The sequence below is a fragment of the Chiloscyllium punctatum genome, chromosome 13 (genome assembly GCF_047496795.1).
Source record: "Chiloscyllium punctatum isolate Juve2018m chromosome 13, sChiPun1.3, whole genome shotgun sequence".
Taxonomy (NCBI): Eukaryota; Metazoa; Chordata; class Chondrichthyes; order Orectolobiformes; family Hemiscylliidae; genus Chiloscyllium; species Chiloscyllium punctatum.
In genome coordinates, this window is record NC_092751.1 from 89615344 (window position 1) to 89640285 (window position 24942).

Sequence of the window (24942 nt, forward strand, 5' to 3'; positions counted from 1 at the left end):
CTGAAAGTTCAACCCACCACCGCGCCCACCACCCCCCCCCCCCCAAAAAAATGCTTGACGCACTCTGAAGGATGTTGTGAAACTTGAAAGGGTTCAGAAAAGATTTACAAGGATGTTGCCAGGGTTGGAGGATTTGAGCTATAGGGAGAGGCTGAATAGGCTGGAGCTGTTTTCTCTGGAGTGTAGGAGGCTGAGGGGTGACCTTATAGAGGTTTATAAATTCATAAGGGATGTGGTTAGGGTAAATAGACAAAGTCTCTTCTCTGGGATGTGAGGAGCCCAGAACTAGAGGGCGTAGGTTTAGGGTGAGAGGGGAAAGATATAAAAGAGACCTAAGGGGCAATGTTTTAACGCAGAGGGTGGTATGTGTATGGAATCAGCTGCCAGAGGAAGTGGTGGAGGCTGGTACAATTACAGCATTTAAAAGCTATCTGGATGGGTTTAGAGGGATATGGGCCAAGTGCTGACAAATGATTAGGTTGGGCTATCTGTTCGGTATGGATGAGTTGTACCGAAGGGTCTGTTTCCATGCTGTACATCTCTATGACTCGATTTGGCACTCCCTCAACATGGGGAGGGAGCTGAGTTAATGTGGGGATTTTCACAAGGAGAGAATTTTCGGCAGATTGCTGCTTAGCTTGAACTTTTCTCTAAGTCAGTGTTGTTCGATGTTCCTTGCTCGGTCTTCTACATCCAGTTTTTTCAGAATTGAGCAGCACAGCGATCCCTCAGTAAGCTGTCAGATGCCAGTTAGGATTGGGGGGGTGAGGACTAATCTATCATGTGGGTTTGAAAATTCAGTGTAGATGTTTGTGAATGGATGAACAGGTTGGCGGGGGGAGGTCAGTGAGATTGATTGAGTGGCAGGTCTTTAGTTACCTTGATGTTCAAATAGGTTTTCAACTGTCCAGTATTTTCTGGGCAGCTCCTAAATAAAGTACTGCAGAAATGCTCAAAATCTCCAACTCTGGGTTCAGAATCCGAGGGGGTCCTGGGGAGCAGGGGAATTGGTTTGCAAGGTCGAGCATCCTCCTCAGTTCCCACTGAGGCCAATTTCTGCAGAGTCCAAATGTTCATGCTGGGTAGTACATCTGGATTCCAATCCAGAAACCAGAAGATCTGGGCCAAGTCCTAGTCATACAGCACTGAAACAGACCCATTGGTCCAATCAGTCCATGCCGAGCATAATCCCAAACTAAATAGGTTAACTGCACTTGGCCCAAGTCCCCCTCCATACATTTCTTATTTATGTACTTATTGAAATGGCTTTTAAGTGCTGTAACTGTACTTGCATCCACCACTTCCTGTGGAAGTTCATTCCACATGCAAACCCCTCTGTATGAAAAGAATTATTGCTCCTCATGGCTTTTTAAAATTTTTCTCCTCTCATCTTTACAAATATGCCCTCTAGTCTTGAAATTCCCACCCTAGGGAAAAGATATCTGCCAATCCCATTATCTATACCCCTCATGATTTTATAGACCTCTATAAGGTCACCCGCTCAAACTCTGAAGCTCCTGTGAAAACATTCCCAGGCTATTCAGCCTCACCTTATTATTCATATTTGAAAAACTTCCATCAGAATTTAAAAGGTAAAGATGTAATGGGTTAAAATCAACAACAGAAGCAGAGAAAAAAGGGAGGGGGAAAATCGACTTAGGACAGAGGTGAAAAGTGGGAGATTCTGGAATAGGGTGCTGGTAAAAGGCAATGACAATGAGGTAAGGCATAGAAATGAAAGATTTGTCTGGTGGAAGAATAAGCAAAGCAGTAGAGTAATTACCATCAGCAGCTGTCTCCAATCCAAGCCAGCAACAAAATCAAACATCTCAAAATGGGCTCAGATTATGACCTGAAGTTGTTGAACTCTTTAGAGAATCTAGAATGCTGTAGATTAAACCCCAACTGATTAAATCCCAAAGTGGCATTTCTTGAGCTTGCGTTGGGGAGCTGAAAGAATTAAAATGACGGGCAACTGTGTTCAGGATCACACTTGGGAACTGGATGGGGATATTCTGCAACGCAGTCACTTCAACTGTGTCTAGTCTTCCCACCACAGAGGGGACCTCAGCATGGATACTTTTTTGCAGTGTACAATCCCTAAAACACACCTTGTTTCTCCCAGGAAGTCTGCAGTGATCTCTGATTATTGTTCTTTCCTTTTCGGATTTTCACGGAAAGGGACTGATTTTGATGAGGCTGGGACGTGTGTAATTCTGGGTTTGGTATTTTCAGGCTGACTACCAAAGCTATTGTTTGTTGCTAAGTGCTGCAGGTGTAATAGCTTTTGCAACCTTATGATTATTACACCCTGTGTAAGCCTGTGCTTTAATAAACAGATGAATCTCCTTTGTCTGCAGAGTTAATATACAAGGAAGTACTGGAGTGGGAAGAGAGGATGAAGAATGGTGTTATACGAGGCCAACCACCTTCTTTAGGTTAGTTATTGCAAGAATATTTTGGTACCAAACTTCAAAGAGGGCGCATTTGCAACATTAATATCTTCAGTCATCTACAGAGGTTTTAGATATTTAACACTCCAACCTTCACCTGAATACAAGTTAGTTTGAAGTGATTCAGAATGGATATTCTGATTCAAGTTGAACTCATTGGTCATTAGTTTGATTCCAAATGAAGGAAACACATTAAGTAAATAAAACATTTTTGCATTTGAAAGGTTCCAATCTTAGGATCTGGCGATGTAGATAGAACAGTACATGCATATTAGAAAGGATAAATTGTTTTTAAAAGACTGGTAACTCTGTATCCACCTGGAGTTGAGACCAGTTGCGCTCTAATTGTTGGGCATTTTCAAGACCATTATTGCAGGATCAAGGGTAGAATTGGCAAGCATTTGATGGTGATAGTTTTTGTTCAAAAACATAACTATAAACAGTGCAGCACTACCATCTGCTGGGAGCACAGCATCATTACATCTTAATTCTGCATCAGTAGAATTTCTTGCTTGTGCCTGTTCTGTAGATCTGTCCTCAATTATGACATGACTGTAGAATTGTATAGTCCAAACCCGTCTCAGGCGACTGACTGTGTGGAGTTTGCACATTCTCCCTGTGTCTGCGTGGGTTTCCTCCCACAGTCCAAAGATGTGCAGGTCAGGTGAATTGGCCATGCTAAATTGCCCGTAGTGTTAGGTAAAGGGGTAAATGTGTAGGGGTATAGGTGGGTTGCACTTCGGCGGGTCGGTGTGGACTTGTTGGGCCGAAGGGTCTGTTTCCACACTCTAAGTAATTTAATTTAATCTAATCTAATCTAAAACCCCAGCAAGATATCTGATCTGGTCTTCAGCCTACAGTGGAACCTGATGGTGAGACTATTGAAAAGAAAAGCATAATGGCCTGGCTGAAATGATTAGTTTAGCTCAGTATTTGAGAAGAATTGTATGTTAATTTGGCTTGCATCAGTTTGAAACCCCATGGTCTTTAAATTACTTATTATTAAGGCATAATCTTCTAGCATAGTTCCCTAGCCAGTTGCTTGTGCAGATGTGCTTGTCCAGTTGTCAATACACATTCTATTTCCTCAATTTGTACATGTGTGTGTTGTGAACCTATAAAATATCTCCAGAAATCAGGGCAATGGTAACAGTCCTGCATTGATTGGATGTAAATTTTTATCATTTTAGGAATTTTGTTAGCTGTTTTTTCCAGTAAGTTCATTGCTTCTGTAAACTTGCCTTGATCACTTGCTTTTTTGTAGAGTTCATCATCTGAAGGTTAGCAATCACTCTATTTGAATAAATCTAAATAATCGATTATACATCTCATTCTGTGTCACTGAGTTTGCAACAGTTTAGCTGTTATTTCAGGCAACAGCAACATATTTGAATATTATACAATACCTGTGTAATTCTGCGTAGAAATTTGATTAAATGAATTAACAAAGAATGACTATAAGGCCTATATGCAGCAAGTGAAGTCTGCACTGAGTTAATTATACTGTGCAAGATGTCTTTTTGCAGTCTACTTTCAATTCTAAACTACTTAACTAAAATTATCTGATAATGGTTTTAGCATAACATTCTGACTTTCCACATTATTTGTGACTTATTCTTAAGGATTAGAAAATTCAGTTTCTTTAAGGGAAGAGAAAGCTCTCTCTCCTCTCATGAGTAGAAAGTCTACAGACTTTATCTCAGTTTCAATGCCAACTTGTCATTGTGCCTTCTCCCACTGTTAGTTTAAATTCACCTCAATCTGAATCTGTAATTATGATAGTTACTTTGCTTGCACTTCATACTTTGCATACTTGCCAATTAAATATTTTAGATTTTAGATTAGATTCCCTACAGTGTAGAAATAGGCCCTTTGGCCCAACAAGTCCACACCGACCCTCCGAAGAGTAGCCTACCCAGACCCATTTCCCTCTGACTAATGCACTTAACACCTGTGGGCAATTTAGCATGGCCAATTCACCTGACCTGCACACCTTTGCAACTGGGGAGGAAACCCTCGCAGATACGGGAGAATGCACAAACTCCACACGGTTGCCCAGGGCTGGAATCGAACCTGGGTCCCTGGTGCTGTGAGGCAACAGTGCTAACCACTGGGCCACCATGCTGCCCTAATATTTGTGAGCATACAGTAGCTTGATATGTTCATCTGTGCATTGGTCACAGCTCTCATCAGATCTGTGGGCGCAGAGAATTTGTGTATATTAAGGCCAAGATAGATTCCTGATCAGTTCAGGAATCAAAGGTTACAGGGAAAAGACAGGAAGGTGGACGTTAGGAATATCAGATCAGCCATGTTCCTATTGAGCAGTGGAACAGGCTTAAGGGGCTGTTTGGCCCACTCCTGTTTTTATTTCACATTGTCTGATAAGCAACAATTTATAAATAAAGGAGTGTCCCATTAAGACAGAGGTGAGTTTTATTTTTTTATCTCCTGAGTCTGTGGAGCAGTCTTCCCCCGAGAACAGTGGAGGCACAGCTATTGCGTAGAAATGCTTATATCAATAATTAAAAGGGAATGAAAAGAGAGCAGGCAAGTGAAGCTGAGGTGATGATCAGATCAGCCGTCATCTTTTGTACTGAGCAGTGCAGCAGGCTCAATAGGTCAAATGGCTTGCTCCTGCTCCTGATTCTTTAGGTTGTATATAACCATCCACTTGAATAAAATTTAGAGGCTGCAAGGATGCAAATGACTTTGACAATCGCCCATTATGGAAGCGAGCCACCTTCAACAACAAAGGAGCCCATCCTTATTCCATTTTACTTTTATTTTTTAGGAGCACTTGGTAAAATCAAACTAGTATTTCTTTTTACGGTGGAGTATGCATGGAGAGGGGATCATTCTTCACTCTTCCATTCCTGACACTTCTGATCCTGATCTTGATTCCATTGGTCAGCTTATTGCTGAAGGAAGTATGCCTGTAACGGTTCAGAGCACTTACGTTGTACAGGTGGAAGATCTATTATCTGAACATCCAAAAATCGAAAAGCTCTGAAATCCAAAGGTTTTTTGTGAAGTTTTTTTTTCTCATTAACAAGGTTGTTTGGCGAATCAAACCGTTAACCCAAGTCGATACCCACTCGATGTGTGTCACTCAGATGTGACGTGGGGGGGGGGCGTGGCCAAGCACGTTCTTACTTAGTAGTCTGCTCCTCCCGTAAGATTTCTTAAAATGTCACCATTATATTGTCACTTATTCTGAAAAATTCCAAATTCTGAAAAATAGCTGGTCCTGAGCATTTCAGATAAAGGAACTTCTACCTGTACCAAAATGGCAAAGAGCTGCTGAAGGAAGCAGTCAGAGCAGCTGACTCAAATGACCAAAGTAAAACTTTGGGCAGGGACTTGTATTTGGTATGAGGAAGGATCATCCCTTACCTCAGATGGAGACATTACAGAACTGCAGTAATTATTCACTTTTGAAGAAGATTTGATGAATGAATGTGTTTTCTCTTTGGAAAATGTTATGTTACTTTCCCACTCGCTTGGATTTGTTAAACATTTGTCAATTATGTTTCGTAAACGCTGGGCAAGGAAATCTCAACACAAACCACTGGAAAAGTTTGTTTTTCAGAAATTCCATGAATGAAAACTGATTCAGTGTGATGGCCTGCACCTTGGTTTCTCACATCACTTTTTCCAGGTTTCCAAATCTGTCAGTTTTCCAGATCCTTGGTTCATTGCTTGGATCAAATCTCTGATTGCAAGCCAGCCCTGGGACTATAAGACTTCACTGTACACAATTAGTTTTCACTGAGGGCTAAAATATCCCCATACCTAAATATGTGGTTGATTTTCTCCCCTGTCCAATAGTGTGTGCGCTTTAAACTACACTTGGTTTTTCCTAGTGTACTTACTGGCCTGTTATTTTTGCCATTTATCTGCAATCCACACTTAGTATCAAAAACTGCTGGACATCACAGCATCACCGTGTCAGTGAAAAGAGCAAGCCAACATTGAAGACTCATCTAAACTCGAAACATTAGCTTGCTCTCACTCAATGGATGCTGTCCAACCCACTGTGATCTCCAGCAGTTTTTTTTTGCTTTCAGTACACATTCCAGTATCTGCAGTAATTAACTCCCTCGTTCAATTGAAACTGATGAAATGTGGGTGTTTAACCCAATTTCTTTTGGCCAATGGTTTCAGAACTGAGTAAACACAAATACCATTTTAATTCCCAATCCCGAACTTATGGCCACTTCTTTAAATCTAGTTTACTTCTAATTACCGATCACTAAAACACAAGCTTGCGCAGAGGGGAAAAAACCCTGCAGTCAGAGCTGCAGCTTCAACATGATTGTTACGAGGAGGTTTGAACTGGTTCCCCTCTTGTCCCCCAGTTTCTGGGTTGCTTGTAAGAGTGAATTTGAAACGGATCAGATGTTGCCAGTTGTCTATGTTTACCTCTGACACTTAGGATAAAGAAACTAAGACTGCTAAAATCCTTGTATTACTAAGCTGGGAATTGGTGTTATCGAACTTGGGTAAATATATATAAAGTTTTCTAAAAACTGCTTGTTTTGTGCCATAGGCATGCAAAGGTGCTAAAGAACAAATTAACGTAGAGTTCATGAATGAAAGAAATATGATAAAATGTTTTCTTGATGTGGGGGACTCTTTCTTTAAAGATGCATCACTTCAATTGATGATAGGTAGGATAGTGAAGAAGATGTTTGGTATGCTTTCCTTTATTGGTCAGTACATAGAGTATAGGAGTTGGGAGGTCATGTTACAGCCGAACTGGACGTTGGTTAGGCCACTGTTGGAATATTGCATGCAATTCTAGTCTCCACCCTAATGGAAAGATGTTGTGAAACTTAAAGGGTGCAGAAAAGATTGACAAGGATGTTGCCAGGGTTGGAGGATTTGTTATAGGGAGAGGCTGAACAGGCTGGGGCTGTTTTCCCTGGAATGTCAGAGGCTAAGGGCTGACCTTATAGAGGTTTATGGAATCACGAAGGGCATGGATAGGATGAATAGACAAGATCTTTTCCCTGGGGTGAGGGAGTCCAGAACCAGAGGACATAGGTTTTGTGTGAGAAGGGAAAAATTTAAAAGGGACCTAAGGGATAACTTTTTCACACAGAGGGGTGGAGTGTGTATAGAATGAGTTGTTGGAGGTGGTGGAGGCGAGGCTGGTACAATTAAAACATTTAAAAGGCATCTGGATGAGTTTATGAATAGGAGGGGTTTGGAAGGAAATGGGCTGGGTACTGGCAAGCAGGACTGGATTAGGTTAGGAAATCTGGTTGGCTTGGACGAGTTGGACCGAAAGGTCTGTTTCCATGCTGTACAGCTCTGATTGACACTACGTCCTGGGCACACTAGTGCTGAGTCAGTACCTTCCTTTAAGATTCTCTGTTTGCAGTAGTTATACTTCTTCAGATGATTTACAGCAAATAGGATGCAACATTTGAGAGAAAGATGGGTAATTCTGTTGTCCCATTGATCTCTCCTGTTTTACGATGGTTCAGGTGAGAGTAGCTTTCACTGGGTTTTTTTTTTAACCCCTCTGTACATAGCAGCCAAAGGTGGCTCTTGTCGTGAGACAAGTTTTCAGACTGCAAAGTCATGGTCTCCAAATGAGCTGTCATGGTGATCCCATCAAGTATTTGGATTCTCCCACAACCAAAACCTTTCTTTCCAGAACAAATTGCATGCACATAAAGTGTGGGTCATGCAAAGAGCACAAGGAGCAAATGTACATCGACCAAAAACAGCAGCCATTCTCCAAAGATAGTGCTGCAGGAAGTAAGCGCTTGGTAAAGTGGTTTTGGATTTTTTTTTTGCTCCTTTTTTAAAAATGAAAAACTAATGAGCAAATTCTACAAACTGGGATTAGCGTCTTATGTCCCATCAGCTCCCACCACAGTACTCAGCGCCCCAACCCCTGCAGTACTATGTGTGTCTCTGACATGGTGATGCCATTGGTGCAAGCCCTCTTCTGACTCTTACCCCTCATGTCCTGGGCCACATCTGTGATTGTGTGCTGGCCATTTTAGTGTTGTGAATAATTATTCCACTTCCTTGCAGGGAGGTTGTCAGTGGAGTCTTGTTTGCACTGTCTGTCGAGCTTTGCATTGATATCCACAAAGTGCAAGCTCTTGGAATAATCATTGATGATCGTATTAACAAATGTGAAAGTTCCTGGGATCATGTCGGCGTGTTCTTTTGAAGTCCATTTCAGAAACTCAGATTTGACAAGGTTAACATTGCAGAAGTGTCTGACAGTGAACTCCAAGTCCGCAATGTCACTTAAAAATCCATTGAGTATGTAAAACCAGCTGATCACATTCAAAATTAATTTGATCTGACTCCTCTTCATGACACTGCATTGTTGCTCTAGCCATAGTGTCAGAATGTCAGCTGTAAGAAGACATTCTGAACTCATTGCTGCAAGATTTGCAGATTCAAACAAATGTTAACAAGGTGATGTCTTTTTCTTTACTCGTGGGGTGTGGGTGTTGCTGGCTGAGCCAACATTTATTGCCTGTCCCTAGTTTCCTTTCAGGTATCAGCACTGTCCACATAAGTGTCTCTTTATGCTGTTTGTTTTTCTGACGTGGTTGGTTTGTGATTGTAATGTTGCTGAGAACAACATGTACACTGTTACTGACTGACTTCCTTATTTCTCATAGCACAGGTGCAGCAATGATCAATGGCTCTCATCATCCATCATCATCATCATCTGTCAACGATGTGTCCTCCATGTCAACAGATCCAACGCTGGCATCGGATACCGACAGCAGCCTAGAAACTTCGGCGGGACCTCTGGGCTGTTGCAGATGACTAGCCTCCCTCTCTCTGGGGTCTTATTGTTTGCGCTAAATTTTAGAGAGGGTAGACCAGCTTTTTAAAAAGCTCCAACTGTGTTTTAATTTTATTGGAGTCAGTTTCCCAGATAGAGTACAACTTTCAATTATGTTGGATATACATACAGTAACTCAGTACAGCAACCTTAGTACAGGGCAAGTAACCCTAAAGCATGACTTGTAACAGACAGATATTTAACATCATTACATTTGGGTCTGTTTTGGGAGGAAAAATGAGCTCAAAATACAAACAAGTTCCAGAGTCCAGATCCGGTGAGCAGAGGGGTGACTTAGTTAGGCTACTTTTTCTCTCTCACACTCTTGCATGAAGTGGTTTTACACAATTTAAACATTCTAAGGTCTTTTCAAATCTAGTTGGCTCTGGCTTAATGCTAGTTGTGGACTAGGATAACAAGTCATTATGTGTTGAAAACGTAGAATACCGGTGTCTGCAATAAATTTTGGTTGACTGTGTGACCTACCTGTTTACATTACACGTCCAAAGCTGAAGCCGAGTGTGTTTTAGATGTTAGTGCAGCCACTTTGGATAGGCAAGGCTACTGGGTTTAACACTAAGAGTATTCAAACTGATGATAAAGACTCGCCAGTTGTTTAAGGTAATAGAGACTTGAAAATGGGAAGAGAAAATGTGGCATCAACAACTGAGCATCACAGACGAATTCTGCACAAAACCAGTTCTATGTCTTGAGTCAGTGCCAGCACCAAACTATTTTAATAAAAAATCAGCTTGCCCCTAATAAGCTGTTCCTTGTAATTGAGTGATTTGGTTAATTCCTTTGTTGTATTAGGAGTTCACAGGATGTAGTGCCCTGTAATAATCATGGTTTAATTTGTAACTAGTTTTACCTAATACAACTTGTCAAAATGCCAACCTTGACGAGAATCAGTGCAGTAGGGTTATGTTTCAGGCAAACATTACAAGCTTCATGAGTTGACAGAACTAACTTATCAAAAGAGGTTTTTAAATAATTGATGAACTACCTCACACAATCAATGTACCATTTCAATGCCATAGAGTTGCTCGCTTTCCAACCATTCAGTACAATGATGGAATGTATCAGTTTTAATTTATTTCCACTGTTAAGTGTCCCTGGTCCCACCACCAGGAGTCCACCAAATTCACAGCTGAAACTATTGTGTAGAGGGAAACATTGTTATACATGTACTTTGTTTGTTAGAGAGATGTTTAATGCATTTTGTACATTTGTTTTCTTATAGTTGATGTGCAATAATATTTGCAAATTGTGATACAAATTTGATTGTAAAGATGGGATAGCTGTGATGTGGTATGCTTATTTTGGACCCTGTTGGAATGTGAAGGGATTGTAGGCTCCCCCCCCCCCTTTTTAACTTCAGTTAGACTAGTGTAAAATGTAAGATTGTAATAATGCCATGGTTAGGTAGTTGAGGGCATGGTGCCTGCATCTGCTCCTTGGGTTAGTTTATTTTTTTAAGTGTATACCTGTGAATACTTACTGGTTACACATTGATATCCAGAATGGACTGCAGGAACATTTGCAGTGAATTGGATATTACAGAAAATAATTGAGATAATTAGTGTTAATGAACAATGTTCATCTTTTAATAATGATTTTGTACTGAAAATAGCCATCTTTAGTTAGTTATAGTTAACAATGGATTGAAAAGTTTGATTTTTCGTGTCTTGTGAGGACAACAGTGAGCCAACCTTGGAGTTTGCACTATAGGATATTGTGATGTTCATGTTTATAGTGGATTGAGTGAACTAAGGTGTGCAATCTTCTAGGGCATGGGGTGATTTACAGATTTACTCAAACAATATCTTAATCAGTCTCTGAAATGCTAACTCCATTTATTAACAATTCTCTCAATCTCCCTCAGTACAAATCCCAGCTAAATCCTTTCCCATTGGGATGGAATTGTCATTTTGATGCTAATTATTTTGTGCCAGAATTTCATTTAAACTGATTATACTGGTTACAATAGGATTAACAGTAGAATTGAATTGCATTTTAGACTCCATGCAGAATAGAAATCTTCTGGATTTTTTTTCTCCCCAAAATTTAACTGCATGTGAAGTTAAAAATAAGCTAGCTTAATTAGATGTAAACTAATTTTCAGATTGATTTTAGGATTTTGCTGTGGATCTTAACACATTGCATTTCCCCTAACCTCGTCCCTGTGAGTGCAGTGAAATTATCTGCACTTTGCATAACAGACAAGACCAACCTTTATTTCCATCTTTAAACTGAGGAGCTTACCAGACCATTTTTAAAAACATTTGAGTTAATAACGTTGCTGTGCTTCTGGAACCTGGATAAGGGAGGTCAGTTTTCTTCCCTAAAGGACATTAATGAGCTATATGAAAATCTATAATCCTGTTATCAAATGGTTACTACTACTGATACTAGCATTTTTAAATTACTTCATTCGTAAAATTGAATTACCCCAACTTCAGTGGGATTTAAACTTGTCTCTTTTCATTAGTCCAGGTCTCTTTACCAGTCCAGTAAGGTAACCACTAAGCTACCAAATTATTATGTGTATAGAAAAATCTTCACAAACAGTGCTGCAAATGTACAACAGATCAGACAGCCGTTGGGGGATAAATTGGTTAATGTGTGAGATATCATCCAGTTATCAATTCAGGAAATATAAACTTTTTCCTCCTTTACAGTTATTGACTGTCCTATTCTGTATGTGGCAGCATTTATGTGTTTCAGTTACAAAGTTGGTTTTTAGTGTCTTAAACCACAGGGATATTATCGCACTGTTATCATTTTAAAAACCTGCTTTGCCTTTCAATTAATACTTTGCAAAATAATTTCTTCTTTGTTTCATACAATGCTTATTCCCCATTCAAGTCCTTCCCTGGAAAAGTACCTATTTTTCACAAATTATTTGTATCTTCATGTAGTTTTACTGTTTCCATGTGTCATACAAATAATTCTGTTGTTGGTGCCAAATTTGTAAAAGGGTTTAGGGAAATAGTTACCGGTAACTGTAAGGTTTTCACAAAATTTGCCAGTCACTCGCAGATTCCCTTGTTTGAGCTAATTCCTTAAGTTAGTTTTTCTTCTATCCATAGTGATTCTCAAACTTATGACATTTTACGTGAAGCTACATTTTGTGGATTTGTATTTCATGCTTTGTCAATGCTCCGTAATCTTCCAATATGGAGAAAAATAAATGTTGGAAGTGTAATTTTCACTTGTGATCTGACGTGTTTTATCTCTCGTGATGGATGAAGGGATGTGGACACATGGAGAAAAGTGATTCTATTTCTTTGAGAAAAGTTGATTGTCACTCCAGTAGTCCCAAAGTTAGTCGTTGGCTGCTTCCAGTCACTTGGCTGACTGTTCCCAAGATGCAGTAAACTTGCTTTTTCTTGCATTGATCCGCTTTCTAATTGCGATGTGCATTTCAACAAAATGCAGTGTTTAAAAATAAATAAATTATGGCACAGGGTCACTTTATGTTGGTTTGCTTTCTTCCATAAAGTTATGGATGCGATTAGAATTGGGTGGGTTCTTGACTTAACAAACTGACCTCTAGACAGTAACATTGAATAAGCAAAGAGTACAATTTAGAATGGTGTATTGACCGTCTGCCTATGATTCTGAGCTTGTGTTGGAGACAACCTAGTGTTAAATTGTCAGCTTGCCGCACAAATACTTAAATTAGATAACTGACATTGCAGAAAGTACTCTGTCTTAATGGTGATCCTCTGACTTCCTGGTATCAACTGAGTTGTCATCTGAAATATTGCAGTTTAACAGCATTTACTCTCTTTGCCTATACTAATTACATGGATGCTCACAGAATTAATTTGAACATAAAAACCGAAAAGAACTGCAGGTGCTGTAAATCGGAAACACAAAAGCGAATTGCTGAAATAGCTCAGGTCTGACAGCACCTGCAGAGAGAAATCAGTTAATGTTGCAGGTTGAGTGTCCCTTCCTTATTAATTTGAACAGGTTTTATTTTGATTTTTGATTTAAGCTTTATTGTCATATGTACTGGAATACAGTGAAAAGTGTATGTCACCACGCCTCTTAGGTGCAAAGGTACTTATTTTCTATGTTACTACTTGTATATAAAGTTAAAAGTAAAGTGTAACATAGTATAAGTAGAGAAATAAAGAAATGAAGTTAGAAGCGAACATTACAGTCCGATTTAAGTGGAAAAGTAAAGCTAAAGTCAATAGTTAATAGCATTTGAAAATATGGCACATTGCAGGTCCAGATGATTGTCTAGTTTATTTACTGTAGATGTTGCCAGGTGCCAAGCTTTCCACTAAAGTGGCTCTGTCTTTCACTCCACAAAGACCTGTCATTAATCTGTCTGTAACACTACAATTGCCAAAGCCAGCTGAACTTAGGTTATTTGTCATTTCTTTGGATTGTGAGATTTGGTTAAAGAATGTAGATGTAAGTTATCTAGAGATTTAAGTTGGCAATTTGTTTGGGGCACAGTCTATTGAATATTGCACACTAATAATTATCTGACATCCAGTACAGGCTGATAATGTTAGAACAAGGTAGTTTTGCCTGAAATGTGGCATGACACCTCACTGTTGGAGACATCTATAGATTTTAATATAAAGTTTTTTTTATAATTTGTGAGAAGATTTGTAGCTCGGGTGCTCGTTGTTGTGGTTCTGTTCGCCGAGTTGGGAATTTGTGTTGCAGACGTTTCGTCCCCTGTCTAGATGACATCCTCAGTGCTTGGGAGCCTCCTGCGAAGCGCTTCTGTGATGTTTCCTCCGGCATTTGTAGTGGTTTAACTATAAATGCCGGAGGAAACATCACAGAAGCGCTTCGCAGGAGACTCCCAAGCACTGAGGATGTCATCTAGACAGGGGACGAAACGTCTGCAACACAGATTCCCAGCTTGGTGAACAGAACCACAACAGTCTTTTATATTATATAATATAACATAAAGATTTTAAGATAAAAGTCTCCTGTTCAGTCAAGGACCCTACTTCATTTAACATTGAGACTTTCAGATAAAATAGATTAAATACTGAAAAATATTTGGTTCAAGTCTTTGTAGAATATAGAAATCACTAACATTGGGTTCCAGCTCGTGGGCTGCAGCATTCCTTGCTCATAAGCACTTCTTTCCCACTGTTTGTTGACAATGTAGCTAACTAGACTTTATCCATTGAAAGTACTGTGTGAATAGACATCCAGGTGTTGGTTTCCTTGTTATCTTTTGAATATGTCATAAGTGCAAAGGTGAGAGGTGTCACTTTTTGGACATTGCTGATTTGTTTCATTTTGCTTCAAAAACATTTTCTTCTTTCTGGACATTTGTGTTCAATTTCTTGTCTTTTCAGTTCCAAGCAGCAGTCTACCAAAGCAGTAGCCAAGCCTAGTGTTCAGTGCACAGCTGCAGTTAATTACCACCTCATTGCGGTTTTACCGAGCTGTATTTTCTTGGCAAACTTGGTATGTTTATTTTCCTTAGCGATGTTTCTGCTTAAGTGCAACTTTGAGTATTTATTTGGAATGTGTGTGTGTATGTATAATTGTATATGGGCAGCTTAATGCTACATATAAGATGAATGTGTGTGAATTACAAATTTGTGACCTTTTATTCAGAAAGTGGAAGGAAAAAGGTTTTTTATAGCTTGGTGATTCAATCAATATAATTGAGATTGAATTAGTGTTTTCTTGAGAGACAGCAATCTTTATTAGAATACTGTACATATTTTGTAAGGTTTTTGAAAAATGCAGAGTTTTGTGTAATCTTCATGTCCCTCCTAAAGAGGGTGCTGTTCTCTGATAGGTTCATAGTTAGTCTTGTGAATCGAGCACTGATATTGCACACCTTTTTAACTGCAAGTATCAAAGTATTTTCTGACTACCATGTATTTGTAGTTAAAACATAAGGTTTTCTAAATACATAGTTACCTCTGGTTAAACTGAGGTGTGTTTCATAAATTCTTGACTGTTCCTTATTGAGCTCAGTTGGTGCAGACAAGGTGATAAGTTATAGAATCCCTACAGTGTAGAAGCAGGCCATTCAGCCCATTGACTCCACACTGATGTTCTGAAGAGCATTCTCCCCCCCCCCCTCCCCCTCCCCTTACCCTAGGATTCTGCATTTCCTGTGTGTCATCCACCTAACCTGCACACCTTTGGTCTGTGTGGGAGGAAACCCACATAGACATGGGGAGAATGTGCAAACTCCACACAGTCACCCAAGTGTGGGGTCAAACCCTGGTCCCTGACGTTGAGGCAACCGTGTTAACCACCATGCTGTCTGATGACTTCCTGCACCCGATTGTCCTGTGAATCTCTACAGGATTTGGAGGAATATTTTTTAAAATACAAAATGATTATGAAATGTGACTGCCAGTGTGTAAAATATTTTTAAAATTCAAATATGCTGAGGACTTATTTCTAATGGTGGCTTGCGTACTTAAAGTCATAGAGTTATACCACACGGAAACAGACCCTTTGGTCCAACATGTTCCATGCTGACCAGACATCCCAATTTGACCTCTTCCCATTTGCTACCTCTTGGCCCATATCTCTCTCAACCCTTCCTATTCATATATAACCATCCAGATGCCTTTTAAATATTGTTGTACCAGCCACCACCACTTCCTCTGGCAGATCGTTCCATACACCCACTACCCTTTGTGAGAAAAAGTTTCCCCTCTGGTCCTTTTTAAAGCTTTTCCCCACTCACTATAAACCTAAAGTACCCCACCCTTGGGAAAAGGCCTTGGCTATTCACCCTATTCATGTCCCTCATGGTTTTATAAACTTCTGTAAGGTCACCCCCACTACCTCCAAGGTAAAGAAGCCCCAGCCTATCCTGCCTCTCCCTATAGCTCAAAACCCTCCAGTAAGGATGTTTTACCAGGGTAAGGTTTGGGGAATTGAATTGCAAACTTTATTTAAAGCTGCTCATTGTTTAGTATGCAACCAGATCTACCAGTGGGAGGTTAGAGTATATAGCTGAAAATGTGTTGCTGGAAAAGCGCAGCAGGTCAGGCAGCATCCAAGGAACAGGAGAATCGACGTTTCAGGCATAAGCCCTTCTTCCCCGAAATGTCGAATTCTCCTGTTCCTTGGATGCTGCCTGACCTGCTGTGCTTTTCCAGCAACACATTTTCAGTTCTGATCTCCAGCATCTGCAGTCCTCACTTTTTCCTGGTTAGAGTATATAGTTCTCTAAGGATAGATGTTTTTGAAAAATTCAGAGTTTTGTGTAATCTTCATGCCCCTCCTGTAGAGGGTGCTTTAGGGTGTAGGTTTGCTCGCTGAGCTGTAGATTTGATATCCAGACATTTCATTACCTGGCTAGGTAACATCATCAGTGGCTAGGGTGCTGATCTTTGATAGGTTCATATAACTGTTAGTCTTGTGACCCTCGCACTGATATTACATACCTTTTTTTATCTGCAAGTATCAGTGTTTTCTGACTACCATGTATTTGTCGTTAAAACATAAGGTTTCTAAATACAGAGGTGCCTTTGCAAAATTTGTAGAATGCATTTGTAAAGCTAAAGTTATATTCTAACTTGAAGTCTTCCTGTGACATTGGAGCTGGAAAATTCTTTGGTCAATGAGGGTTAAGGGTCAAGTTGACTTTCTCCCTATACAATTAAGTGGATATTTTCTGTTGTTGGGCTGTTTCTGTACGTTGGAAATTACTGATTTTAGTGGTATTTTAAAAGGCCTAGTTTATTGACACCATTCAGTTTTTAAATACAAATGCAATGCCTCTGTCAGAAAGTGTAATTTTGGTTTTGAAAACGTGCCACAGAAAACTGCATGTGAAATTGCAACACGTGAAACACAAGAGTTGCAGCTTGCATTGCTGAATCATCTTCCATTGCTTAATGGTAAGTCAGCCTTTCCAATCTTACAAAAAGATTGTTGGGAAGGCTATACATTGGATTGACGTGTGGAGTTTGTAAGAGCACTCACCAGAGATCTTAGACTACTTGTTTGATTGCAGGAAAGTAAGTGTTTTCTTGCTGGTTGGATTTATCAATCTTAAACTGCAAGAATAAATCCTTCTTGTTTTGGTCTAAAAGACAGGTTCTGTATTAATATCCATTTTGAAATGTTACATTGTGTGAAGCTTAATTTCTTGCACGCACTTAACCTGTATATTTACAGAAGAAGTTTGAAGAACTAGTACTTTAATGTGTTTTAAATAGTTTATACAAAGAACAGCACATCTTAGTTCATTCTTAGTGGCACAGAAATATGTTTGACAAGTTCTGGCACTGAAGTTGTGTGCACAGGTGTGTGCACGAATTATAAGCTGCTGATTTGAATATCTTTCTCAAATTTTTGTTTTTGAGAGGTTCACTGAGCTCAGTTTTCTGACTTCTCATGTGTCCAAGTCTCTTATAGAAACCAAAGAACACTAGACAAACGTTTCTTGTCTTACAACCAAAATAGTAAATTTGATTTTATGTTATCAGATAACAGCTGAAGGAATTTTCAAAAAAAGAATTTTAAATACCTTCATCTGGTTCAGCATTATTTAATTGCTGGTTGCCAATAATCCAGTTTGATTTGTAATCTCCTTTTTGATTTTTAATTGGCTTTTCCATTACTGATATTTTGCTTGTTCAGCTGTGATTGTTTCAACTGTTCTATGAATTTTAAACCCAAGCCAAAAAGTTTTTTTTTAAATCACTCAACTTGTAAGGACAAAGGTCTTGACAGAGAAAATGTGCACTGTTAAAGCAAGTAGATTCTTCTGTGGTTTTCTGTGAAAAGGCATGATGCTTTGTAACAAAGTATATACTGAGTTATGACATTGATTTGCTGTGGTGGCTGAATAATAGCTCATTTATTCTCTGTGTTGCTGGTGGTTTTTCCATGTCAAATTCCATATCTTTCCAACTTTCTGTGGAAGAGATAAATGAATCATAACCTTAATTATTAGCACACGTCTTTATCCATCTGCTCACCTTTCTATCAGACTTTTTCTAAAGACAATGTAACTGGGATAGATTCTAGGTTCAGACAGGGAGAAGTGGATTTGAAGATAATAGGAAAGACAAAAGTGGAGGCAAGGTTGAGCCAGCGGGGAGTGGGCAGATGGATTTGATTTAAAAACAGGCTGGGAAACCTGTTCCAAAGGGAATTGGAGACACATTCTAACTGAGAGAATTTGGAAATGATGACCAGTAGTTGTATGTGGGATCTCTTCTACAAATTGTATCTGGAGTCTCTTGTCCTCAGATTTTGTTTCCTCTCTTTTTGATCCTGAGTTTTTGCATTGATTAGCATTTTGGGTGGGGAAGTCTCCTTGCCAATCTTATCACCAAAAAAATGTTTCTACCGTATTTTGCAATTAGTTAGGAAAGCAAATTCACAATTATGGTCCAGCTTCAGGATTGACCGGTTTCAAGTTGAAGTGTTTAGAAAATAGGAACAGGAGTAGGCCATTCAGCCCTTTTTTTTTTGAACCAGCTGCACCTTTCAATATGATTAGATTAGAATAGATTCCCAACTATGTGGAAACAGGCCCTTCGGCCCAACCAGTCCACACCGACCCTCCGAAGAGTAACACACCCAGACCCACTTTCCTCTGACTAATGCACCTAACACTATGGGCAATTTAGCATGGCCAATTCACAGGTGATCATTCAACTCAGTCCCCTGTTCCCACTTTCTCCCCATGCCCCTTTATCCCTTTAGCCATAGGAATTATATATAACTCCATATTGAAAACATTCCCTGTTTTGGCCTTGACTGCTTTCTGTGGCACAGAATTCCAAAGGCTGGCCACTCTGAGTGAAGCAATTTCTTCCCCCCCTCTCTGATTTAGGCTGGGCTGTCCCTACATTATCCAGGTTAGACTCTGGCACCCTGACAATTTGCAAATAGGCATCATTCTGAACTCTCTTTTTTCAGCTGACAAGTACAAAGTATAATGATGTTCCTCACAGGCAGAATGTAGATAATATGAATGGCTTCCAAACATTGAGGCAGCACTGCACTTCCTTTTTATGTAATTTATAAGTCCCTGCATGGGGACCACATTTTACAAGTCGCAACTAGAACCTATGACCTCCCTTTATTAGGAAGTATGAAATATGCATGGTTAACAACTTGTTTGCTGTGGTCCAAGTTTATGGTTTAAGTTTAATGTGCAAGTTCCAAGAACTACTTTTTACTCTTAAGCCTGATAGAGTCTTTGCACAAGACATAAATACCTGCCTGATGAAAGTGGGTACTGCAGATGCTGGAGATTAGAGTAGAGATCAGAGTCGTGCTAGAAAAGCACAGCAGGTCAGGCAGCATCTGAGGAGCAGGAAAATCGATGTTTTGGGCCAAAGCCCTTAATCAGCAATGAGCTTCCTGATGAAGGGCTTTGGCCCGAAATGTTGATTTTTTCCTGCTCCTCTGATGCTGCCTGACCTGCTGTGCTTTTCCAGCACCACTCTAATAAATAACTGTCTGGCTGCTGATCTTGGCCATGTTCAAATGCTGGTCCATTCATTCATAGAATATGGTCACAGTTAAAAGCTAATTATCCACAAAGGCCAAGTTCCTAACTTCCAACATGAAATTTCTTTAAAGGTTTAGATGTTTTAAAAAAAAGCTTTCTGAGGAAAACGGTTACTAGCATTTAAAAACCTTTGTTTTATGCATATTACATTTTTTTAAACAAGTGTTTAACACTAATTTTGTTGTAGTAAGAACTTATATCACACATTCTGGAAGATTTGTAGCTCAGGTTGTGGTCCTGGATGTAGGTTTGTTTGCTGAGGTAGAAGGTTCATTTTTAGACGTTTCATTACCATGCTAGGTAACATCAGTGAGCCTCTGGTGAAGCACTGGTGTTATGTCCCACTTTCTATTTGTGTTTTATTATTTTAAATAAAGACAGTAATTATTTCAATTATGAAACGTTACTGTCTTAAAAGCTTGACCTTTCAAAAAACATTACAAAACAGCTTTGATTTTTCCATTGACTATCAAATGTATGATTTGCCATCAGTGTTTGTAATTTTGAGATTGTCTCTGAAATCAGCCAGTGATAGTCTCAAGTAGGAAATGCTTTGTTTTTAACTATGATTTGGAGGTACTGGGGTGGCCAAAGTTTAAAAATTGCATAACACCAGGGTATAGTCCAGCAGGTTTATTTGAAAGTACAAGCTTTTAGAGCACTGCTCCTTCAGGTAACTAGTTGGGCAGGAATGCTTTGAAAGCTTGAACTGTACTTTCAACTAAACCTGTTGGACTATAACTTGTGAGATTTTTAATTTTGTTTTTAACTCTGGGGATGAGGAGTGTGGGGATAAATCAGTTTAAGCTGATTACAATGGTGGGTTATGATGAGGAAGCTGTTTTAGTTATTGCTCTGATGGCGATTACACATAATGAATCAGTTTTTTTTCAAGATCAGGAAAAAGCAAAATTGACCAATTTGAATTTCCGTGCTTTGAGTGGCGGTCTGATTTATTGAAGTTCTTCCTGAAGTTTGACAGAACTGCAAATTCAGTAGGATTTCTTCTGGGGAGTGAAAGAACTCAGCATGGAAACATGTTTGATTGAACTTTTAATTAGCCTGTGGCCCTTTTTACAACAGGAGACGCTTCAGTTGAAGTTATTTCACACCAAGAGGTGAACCACCTTCCAGTTCAAATTGAGGGGTGAGTGGCAAATTCAGTGATTAGGATACTGTGGGTAGTTATTGAGCAAGCACACTTCTCAACAGGTTAATAAGAAATTTTTAAAACCAAAACTGAAATTGCAGGAGGAACAGAATGAACCACTGCATTCTTCTCATGTCAGTTTTTACTTAGAAGAAGGGTATGTTGGCTAGAGAATGCGGGGAAACACATCACAGAAGTGGAAGTTCTAGAGGCCTTAAAAGACTATAAAGGTGGATAAATCTGTGATATGATCCAGTGTATCCTAGAACCTTATGGGGAAGTAAAGGAGGAAATTGCAAGCCCTTTGCAGAAATATTTCACCATCTATAACTACAGGTAAGATGCCTGGTGATAGCAGGGTGGCTAATGTTGTGCCATTATTTAAGAAAGGTTGTCAAGAGAAACCAGGGAACTATAGACCTGTGAGTCTGACTTTGGTTGCAGGCAAATTGTTGGAGATGATTTTAAAGAATTTAGAGGCAAAAGTTGATTAGTGATAGCATTGCATTGTTTAAGGAAAATCATGTCATACAAACTTGATTGAATTTTTTGAGGAAGTTACCAAAACAATTGAGAGCAGAGCAGTAGGAAGACCTGTTGAGTTTGTTCAGGACATTTGAGGCTTCTTCTGGAATACTGTATCCAGTTCTGGTCACCCAGTTACAGGAAGGATATTATTAAGCTGGACAGGGTTCAGAAGACATTTACCAGGACGTTGCCGGGTATGAAAGGTTTGAGTTATAAAAGGCTGAAGAGGCTGAGACTTTTTTCATTGAAATTTAGGAGGTTAAGAGGTGTCATTTCTTGGAGGTTTATAAAATCATGAGGGGTATAGATAGGGTTAATGAGTATCTTTTCATAGGATGGGGGATTTCAAGACTAGGGGGCACATTTTTAAGGTGAGAAGAGGAAGACTTAAAGACATGAAGCAATTTTTTTACACAGTGTTGGCATGTGAAATAAACTTCCTGAGGAAGTGGTGGATGTAGGTACAGCTACAACGTTTAGAAGACACTTTGATAAGTACATGAGTTGGAAAGTTTTGGAGGGATATGGGCTAGGAACAGGCAGTTGGGACCAGTTTAGTTTGGGATTATGTTTTGGCATAGACTGGTTGGACCAAAGGGTCTGTTTCTGTGCTGTATGACTCTAAAGTAAATCTCTGCCTTAAACATGGCATTGTAAAATTTTAATTGCCAGTAGGTTCACAAATTCATAATCTGAAATATGTACCTGATTTTGTTGTCACAATTAAGTTTGCTAGTTGTGTGACCCACTCCATGGGAAATAAAAGTTTAAATGTGAAAATGATCAAAATAATAAGAATTTGATATTCCCATGTGTACTTGACAAGTTAACAATTATGATCAAAACGCAACTCTATTAAATGTTGATTTAACTGCTGTGTTTTTACAGCAGGTTTCATTATTTCAGATTTCCGTTATTCACAGTTTTAACTCCTTAAACTATTCAAGATTTAAATGCCTTGGAAAACTGTTTCCAATATTATGGACAGGATGGGTGATGAAGGAGGTAGTCTTGTTTTGATTAAACAAGCTAGCACTGGAGGGGACACTAAGCAGAGATTTACCTTTCTGCATGTATCATTTTCACAGCACTGTTCACTAACATTAAATACTTCCACCAAACTTAACAGAATGTTTTGTAAAAACCACAAATTGATCATTGTTGTTTCTCTTCAAAAGCATAATATATTCAATACAAGAACAGTATAAGAGCCTGTTCACTTAACAAGCTCATTTTCAAATAGTGCAAAAAACAATGAAATACATCAATAACATTGGTTGGACATTTAAAAATCTGAAATGTCTCGCAAAAGACATGCTCGAACTTCAAACTGTATGTGCAAATTCGTTCACGCTTCAAGCAATAATTTATTGATGCTCAGTACAGGCCTTATTTTCAAAGACAACTTCATTATTTTAAGAGATAAATGCATGGACTGTGGGGAATGGTTTGTAAGTCATCTGCAAACATGGGTCCACAAGGCACAAAAATTGGATATCTTGCCGTCCCAATGATTAGCGATTTAATCTTCAAAAATAAGGCATATATATATATATACATTAATACTGTTGTCACTGCATCTGCGTAGTTACATGTCCTATTTTCAGACCAGCACATAAATAGTCTGCTTTTTAGTTGCTTCGAGTTGCTGTAATTATGTGACATACAGCTGCTTCAACAGCTAGCCTGTCCAGAAAAAAGCAAAAGACACAGCACCACCACTGTCCTGAGTTTATACACAAACATGTAATGGAATTCTGCATTGCTAATGGATTCAAGCTACATGTTATCCAGCATACTTGTCAGATCATTTCCAAACGTAAACAGAATGTAAATAACTGGTACTCAGTGAAGACAAGGGGTTTTATTTCTGTGCTAACACTGTCTGATATTGTACACTCCCACAAGCTGTTTGTGTCCCTGTCATTTTATTTAAACATCCAATGAAGAATGCAGCGAAGACTTCATCAAGGCCTCCGTCCCATACACTAGAGTCCAAAGTAATGGAGATTTGAAGTAGATTTGAGGCCTGAATGGGATTGGACTTGATTATATTGTACTGTGTAATTGAAGAACCTAAAATCTATCTTTTCACTCATTGCGTGAGTAATGGTCTTTGGCAGCAGAGGTGAGCTGAAAGACAAAATAAAGTAAGCTGAACTTTTGATCAGTAAATGTAGATTTAGACAAATGTCACAAATTGCTACAGTTGGTTTCCTTGTTGGGACAGTATTCCATGAGGTCTCTATCAACAGTACGGTGAGTGGGTATGTGGAGACAATTGCAGTTAGTGGACTACTTTCACCAGTGAGTGGTGCCAATGATAAAGCCTCACGCAAGCTGTGCCAGAGCAAAACCTCATGGATAAGAAGCTTTCCACCCAATATTAGAATCAACGTGTCATGGTGAACCTGTTTGATATTAAAGAAGACTTCTCCTATTTTTCCCATTTACATTCCAATTCCTCATCTCTCTCTCAAGCCGAAATTTCAGATGTTCTCACTGAATGTTTCTTGGCATGTTTGTTAGTTCATTTGCACAATTGTGTTGTCACTTAAAGCACTTGCCTTTCAAACAGGTTATCCCTCACCTAAAAGGTAACATCATAGCAATAATTGAGGACGAGAGTTTGTTTAATTGACAGTGTGAAAAACACCTTTATAAGAAGGATCTCTTTCTGTGCAGTACATCTCTGTGACTCTAAACATATACCTGACATACAGGATAACATCCATTTTTAAACCATTCTGATCTACTTCTAACTTGTTCCTGTAGTTATGGTGAGGATTGCAACAATAAATAGACTATTTTGACGTGGATGCGAACTAGTAATTGAATCATTCAGTCCTTCTGTGGAGTTTTGTTGAAACACCATTAATTAAACATAGTGATAATTAATAACAATGTAATGCTGCACTGTAGCATTATGGTTGGTATAGGTGCAAGAAGTTTGGAACATGCAGATTATGTAAATTGGAATAAATCACCAGCCATTTTCTCAGCTGTCAAAAAAAATGGAAAATGCACCTGTTGTTCTGTGGCTATCGCCAAAACTGGATTTTTTTCCCCCACTTTCTTCTTTGGAATATGGCTTTCTTTTACTGATGTGAAAATTTGCTGTAAACAGGAAAACACAGGCTCTCCCACAATGAGAGGAATTGTGCCAAAGGTGTCTTATGTCTGAGGAGTGCATCATCGTTTTGATGCAGTGTGTGGAATTCAGCAGGATGGCTAGATTGACTGTGAAGTAGGTTGAAATGTTGGGTGACAGTGTCAAATTTTTGGAATGCACAAAGGAGTTAAACATACCCAGCACAACCGGGTTGCAGTTTACAGATGGGTCTTGTCTCAGGAGAGTTCAAAATGACAGCCAATGCATTATCACAAGGAGTGTTAAAACATAGTTCCATATACAGTAGGAGAAACCTAATTAGAATTTGAGGGTTGGTCTGTATTTTGAACACCATCCTCCAACCTACCA

The 24942-nt window shown here is 39.2% G+C and overlaps 2 protein-coding genes across 5 annotated transcripts in view; one reads left to right on the top strand and one right to left on the bottom strand.

Moving 5' to 3' along the window:
* Window positions 1–12496, top strand: part of mapk8a (mitogen-activated protein kinase 8a) — a 118845-nt gene extending 106349 nt beyond the window's left edge. For 3 of the 4 annotated variants that reach the window (XM_072583177.1, XM_072583176.1, XM_072583179.1), the window contains exons 11-12: window positions 2361–2438; window positions 9118–12496. In XM_072583177.1, coding sequence (XP_072439278.1) covers window positions 2361–2438; window positions 9118–9263 — 224 coding nt within the window. In that variant the 3' untranslated portion in view covers window positions 9264–12496. Of the gene's footprint in view, window positions 1–2360; window positions 2439–9112 lie in introns of all 4 variants that reach the window. The other variant, XM_072583178.1, reaches the window with a different exon arrangement.
* Window positions 12497–20809: 8313 nt separating this feature from the next.
* arhgap22a (Rho GTPase activating protein 22a) overlaps window positions 20810–24942 on the bottom strand; it is a 309850-nt gene continuing 305717 nt past the window's right edge. The window contains exon 10 of the transcript XR_011962303.1: window positions 20810–23594. The gene's annotated coding sequence lies outside the window, so the exon portion shown is untranslated. The remainder of the gene's footprint in view (window positions 23595–24942) is intronic.